This window comes from Phymastichus coffea, unplaced genomic scaffold, assembly GCF_024137745.1.
Source record: "Phymastichus coffea isolate CEN01 unplaced genomic scaffold, Cenicafe_Pcof_1.1 PCOF00017, whole genome shotgun sequence".
NCBI classification, from domain to species: Eukaryota; Metazoa; Arthropoda; class Insecta; order Hymenoptera; family Eulophidae; genus Phymastichus; species Phymastichus coffea.
In genome coordinates this window covers 5,021,738-5,027,737 of record NW_026706828.1, presented here as the reverse complement: position 1 = coordinate 5,027,737, position 6,000 = coordinate 5,021,738, and the positions used below count along the sequence as shown (strand labels likewise).

Sequence of the window (6,000 nt, the reverse complement as noted above, 5' to 3'; positions counted from 1 at the left end):
TTCCATGCCGCGCGACAGTGTTGTATTGGACAGCTGTCGTTCCTTAAGATTATATTAGTTCCGCGACCGTCTGCGCCGATGATTCTTTCTCTTTCTCTCTCTCTCTCTCTCTCTCTCTCTCTCTCTCTCTCTCTCTCTCTTTCTGCGGCGTTGGTGATAAATGTATAGCTCCCTGCAAATAAGTGTTAATCTCGGCGTAAGACTGAAAGTTATAGTGGAGAGAAGTAATAAAACTTCACGCGTTGGAATTGTGTATCCAAGTGAGTTTCCCTATCCAACACTCCCGATTCGTCGACGATACAAGTTTCGAACTCATCGTTTCTTCCCGCGAGCATTGCAGGATTCGCGCGTAACTGTTAAACCAATCACCCCGCTATGAGGAAATGTCGGCGCCCACGAGCCGACTCATTAACGGGGCGCAGAGGAACCACAAAGGATAGTCAGAGACTCAGGTATCAACGACGAAGGAGAAAGGCAAATCATATCGCTTTATTCTTCATTAATTAAATATCACCGCGTTACAAAGTATAACAGTTACTGCAGTATTATGCTTCATTATTTGTTTATTTTCGTAATAGCAAGCTCATTTACTTAGTGTCTACCTTGTTAGATAGATTGTAAATAAACCTAGAGGAAATAAAAAAAAATGTAAAAAAGTCGTTGTCACGTTCGTTGTCACCAGTGTCACTTCTTATCCTGAATCATACATACGTGATTAACACGTTTTTGTTTGGCGCGTTATTTAGTTCGCATCTCCCGAATTCCATTATTAAAGAATTTGTACGCGCGGCTGCGAGATACCCTTAGCGGGAACAGCCGTTATATACCGTTTCATCTTTTTAATTCTTGTCATATTTATTGATACATTTAATGATGGATTTTTTAATATTTTTATAAAATATATCACAGTAGAAAAATGTGTATTAATAAAATAGTTCTATATATTCAAAATTCATTATTTATTACATCCCATACTGCTATAAATAATTTTTTTTCTTTTCAATTATATACAACATTACAACATTTATTTCAGTGTTACACATTTAAAAAGCAGATTATGAATCAGTAATAAAAAATAATCAGAATAATTTTAAAGCATAATTGTCTACAAAGATATTCACTTACTGTTAGTTTTATAAAATGAGTGTTAAAATAAACACACTATAATCTTCTTCTTTCTTTCGTTGTATTCCAAATATGAAGTGATAAATTAAATGTTTATGTGATAAATTAAATGTTTACGTGATAAATTAAATGTTTACTACTAACAACTCAACTAGAAATCATACATATATGCTCATTAGCCACCTCATAATAATAGATCATGTGACCCTATTTCTGCCACTAAAAAATTGATTTTCATGATGATTTAATAATAGTTTAAATAATTATCAAACTTTATTGGTTTTCCATCAATTCTTTATTCTTATTTTTATGACAGTTTCAACCGTTTAGAGAAATGTTATTGTTCTTCGATCCTCTTTACTGGTTCATAAGATGACAGTTATATGTATATTCCGCTACGATTATATGTCAGTCATCTTATTTTTTATAATAGATTTTCTATAATCAACCAATTTTTATTTACTAAGTATAACTTTATTATAATTATTGACCGACAAATCACAATGAGATGTAAATTAAAAAAATGTATTCAATGGAACAAAACTTAGTTCAGAAGTTATAAAATAAATGAGCTAGTTAACAAAAAACTATTTTTTACATAGGGGTATTTGATATTATTGTAAAGAGAAATTTTTAGATCTTTACTGAATATTTGAATTATTAATTGTCCAAGAACCTCCACATGGACAACCTTTTGCCCATCTTTGTTCCCATGCTCTGATTGCAGCAGTTCTAGTAGTATTTTGAATTTGAGATTTCGAACCGCACCTGCATTATGCATCAACATACAGCTTTTAAAAAATGAATATATATCAAAAAATGTATTATTTAGAAAAGTACATACCTTGAACACTGCTTTACAAACAGTGGTTGTTTTCCCAAATAGATATGCCGCACAGCATCTACAGTTTGACCACTATGCATACAACCTTCAACTGGATTTAATTCTGGGACGAAAGTAAAGTCAGGTTCAACGCCATATTCTAGCTGAAATATAGACAAAGTAGTGTTATACACAATCGATGCAAGTATTTCAAACTTTTAATAAAAGATAAACTATTGTATAACTACATATTACCTTTATCATTAATTTCAATGAAATATGTAACATTTTCTCAAATAAAAGCTTTAATCATTTTCTCGCAATAAAAAACATAATGTAATTATTTATGCAACGTTTCGATTTATCAATCATTTTTTGAAAACCGTTAAAAAAAGTTCACATAACTATTGCGCTATTATTAAAATGATTTAACATATGACAAACAATAAATAGAATTTGGTAAACGATATACGAGGATGGTCCGATAAGTATTTAGCCTACAAAAGAAAAACGAAAATTTTGGAAAAGTGGCGTTTTATTTTTCAACATAGTCTCCTTTTAGTTCGATACACTTGGCCCAGCGATGCTCCAACTTCTTTAACCCGTCTGAAAAATACATTTCCACGAGGTCTGAAAAGTAGGCTTCCATGGCAGCGATTACCTCCTCATTCGACTCAAATTTCTGCCCGGCGAGTGACTTTTTCAAGTTTGGAAACAAAAAGAAGTCGCACGGGGCTAAATCTGGAGAATACGGTGGATGGGGCAGCAGTTCGTAGCCAAATTTGACCAATTTGGCCATGGCGATGGCGGAGGTGTGAGCCGGTGCGTTGTCATGGTGGAAGAGCACTTTTTTCTTCGCCAAATGGGGCCGTTTTTTCTGCAATTCGACGTCGAATCGGCCCAATAACTCGGCATAGTACAGCCCTGTGACCGTTTTGCCCCTCTCCAGGTAGTCGATGTAGATCACACCTTGTGAATCCCAGAAAACGGTGGCCATAACCGTTCCGGCCGATGAGGCAGTCTTCGCCTTCTTCGGAGCACTTTCGCCGGGTAAAGTCCACTGTTTCGACTGTTCCTTGGTCTCTGGAGTATACCAGTGGATCCATGTTTCGTCGACTGTCACAAAACGACGCAGAAACTCCTTCGGATTGCGCTTAAACAACGTCAGACATTGCTCTGAAGTTGTCTTACGGTTACGCTTGTTGTCCGGAGTGAGCAAACGCGGCGCCCATCGCGCCGACAGCTTTCTCATGCCCAAAATTTCATGCAGGATATGACCCACACAGTCTTTTGAGATGTCTACGATCTTAGCTATCTAGCGCACCTTCAATCGTCAATCTGTCAATAAGAGATCGTGAATTTTTGTCACGTTATCCTCCGTGGTAGCCGTTTTCGGAGCACCTGGACGTGGCTCTTCAAAAATCGACGTGCGACCACGTTAAAACTTGTTAAACCAATTTTTGACGGTCGCCATCGAAGGAGAAGAGTCACCGTAAACAGTATCCAAGCGCTTTTTGGTTTCGCTGCGCGATTTCCCTTCCAAAAACAAGAATTGAATCACCGACCGATACTGCTCTTTTTCCATTTTTCAAAAATCAACGGACACACCTGATTTCACACGCTCTCAAAAATAAACTACAACTCCGATCCGGCTGAAATCTTGACAGTAACCATCGAGAAGGTTGTACTACGTGATAGAATATTTCTTTTGCGGGAGTGGCTCCATCGGGCGGTGAGGCTAAGTACTTATCGGACCACCCTCGTACTGTAGCCATGGATGGACAACTTAATTCCCTTCGAGTTAGATTATCGTAATCAAAAAATGAATAAATGATTCAATAATTTAGAAATGATATTACTTGTGATTGGCTGAATTTTATTTAAGTAATTGTATGAGTAGTTCAACTTTACACACTTTAGCAAGATTAAACATATTATCTTATTATAAAGTACCGAGCAAGCCAATGAGTTTTATGGTAAAAAAAGTTGCAACTATCTCATCATTACATAATATAACATAGAGTAGGAAAAAAACACTCGCCTGAGACAAAACAATAACCTTCATTCTTCAGTAATTCTGTAAAATAAGCATAAATTAAAAATTTATGAACTAAATTAGGTATTAGAAACAAACGAACTTTTCAATATTGAATTGAAAATTTGAGGCCATATAATCGATACAATTGATACAAATATAATCGATTTTCATCAATCGAGAAAGATATAATAGACAGAAGATATTCTAATAAAAATTTTTTATAGAACAATATGTGATTCTCTTGTTTTTTCAATTATTCAAATTGGCCCTTTACGTGAAACAGTTATTTAATAAAAATAATATAAAAAAATTAGAAATTAGGAAATGTTATAGATTGTAAGTCCTGAAAATATATCTTCCAAAAATCGATCAATCCCTTGCAGCCGAAAATGCCACTCTCGATACACAAGTCTTTGAGCGCTCATAACTAATTTTACAGACGTTAAAAAATGACAATTTTTTCGGATATTTTGAGCATTTTTTTGATGGTCATCTCTCCTAAATTTTTTAAATCATATAAATAATTATATATTGACGGATCTTGAAACCAAAAGTTATTGAGCCTGTGTCTCAAGAAACGTATTCATATGTTGAATGCATACCTACATTACCAATATCAGCAACGAGGATGGTTTGAAACCAGTATCTATCCATCAAGAGGCTGAAGCGTGAAGCTTACGTGAGGTAACAGGTGGCCAACAAGCTGATAAAATATACTTTACCAAGAGTCATTTATAGTGAATCAAATTTGACTTCCCTTGCCGATTCTGAAGTTGATATATTCAAACCTGCGGCCTGAGATTCAGTATCGTACGAGGGTCGTTTGAAAAGTCCGTGCAAAAATAAAAACTGCTTGATTTTTTTTAATAAATCTTTTTTATTTTTCAACATAGTCTCCTTTTAGGCTTATACACTTCATCCAACGCTGCTTTAGTTTGTAAATCCCTTCCAAATAATAGGATTTGTCCAAGCCTGTAAAATAGGCATTCGTTTCTGCAATCACCTCTTCATTTGAATAAAATCTTTTCCCCGCCAGCCATTTTTTCATATTAGGGAACAAATAGTAGTCCGACGGAGCTAAGTCTGGAGAATAGGGGGGATGTGAAACGTGTTGGAACCCTATCTCCATCAGTTTTGCGGCCACAACTGCTGAGGCGTGAGCTGGCGCATTGTCATGGTGGAAGAGGACTTTTTTGTGGGCCAATCGCGGACGTTTCTCTAGCAACTCGGTTTTTAAACGATCCAATAACGATGAATAATATTCGCCTGTAATGGTTTTACCCTTTTCCAGATAGTCAATGAAGATTATTCCTTGCGAATCCCAAAAGACAGTCGCCATAACCTTCCCGGCTGAAGGAATTGTCTTCGCCTTTTTCGGAGAAGATTCCCCCTTGGTAACCCATTGTTTAGACTGTTCTTTGGTCTCAGGAGTGTAGTGATGTATCCATGTTTCATCTACAGTGATGAAACGACGCTTAAAGTCTTGCGAATTTTGCTGGAACAGCTGTAAACCATTCTTGCAACACTTCACATGATCTCGTTTTTGGTCAATCGTGAGCAATCGCGGCACCATCTAGCGGATAGCTTTTTCATGTCTAAATGTTGGTGCAAAATATTATGTACTCGTTCGCTCGAGATGCCTACAGTACTACCAATCTCACGCAACTTCACTCTTCTGTCAGCCATCACCATATCATGGATTTTATCAATGATTTCTGAAGTGGTAACTTCAACAGGGCGTCCAGAACGTTCAGCGTCTTTTGTGCTCATATGGCCACTCCGAAAATTTTGAAACCACTTATAAACCATTCTAATCGAAGGTGCACAATCACCTTAATGTTTATCAAGCTTCTGTTTAATATCCTGAGGCGTTTTGCCTTTGAAAAAGTAAAATGTTTAATCAATACACGAAATTCTTTTTCGTCCATTTTTTTACAACCACTCGATTTCTTTGATTGAAACGAATGTAAAACGCAAAGTAATTGGCCGACCTGGCTGAAACTTGGTGTGTGCT

At 36.3% G+C, this 6,000-nt stretch overlaps 1 protein-coding gene across 3 annotated transcripts in view; it reads right to left on the bottom strand.

Moving 5' to 3' along the window:
• Positions 1 to 1,236: 1,236 nt before the first annotated feature.
• LOC131675196 (mediator of RNA polymerase II transcription subunit 16) overlaps positions 1,237 to 6,000 on the bottom strand; it is a 391,451-nt gene continuing 386,687 nt past the window's right edge. For 2 of the 3 annotated variants that reach the window (XM_058954092.1, XM_058954094.1), the window contains 2 exons: positions 1,970 to 2,112; positions 1,239 to 1,893 (listed from right to left, as the gene is read on the bottom strand). In XM_058954092.1, coding sequence (XP_058810075.1) covers positions 1,767 to 1,893; positions 1,970 to 2,112 — 270 coding nt within the window. In that variant the 3' untranslated portion in view covers positions 1,239 to 1,766. Of the gene's footprint in view, positions 1,894 to 1,969; positions 2,113 to 6,000 lie in introns of all 3 variants that reach the window. The other variant, XM_058954093.1, reaches the window with a different exon arrangement.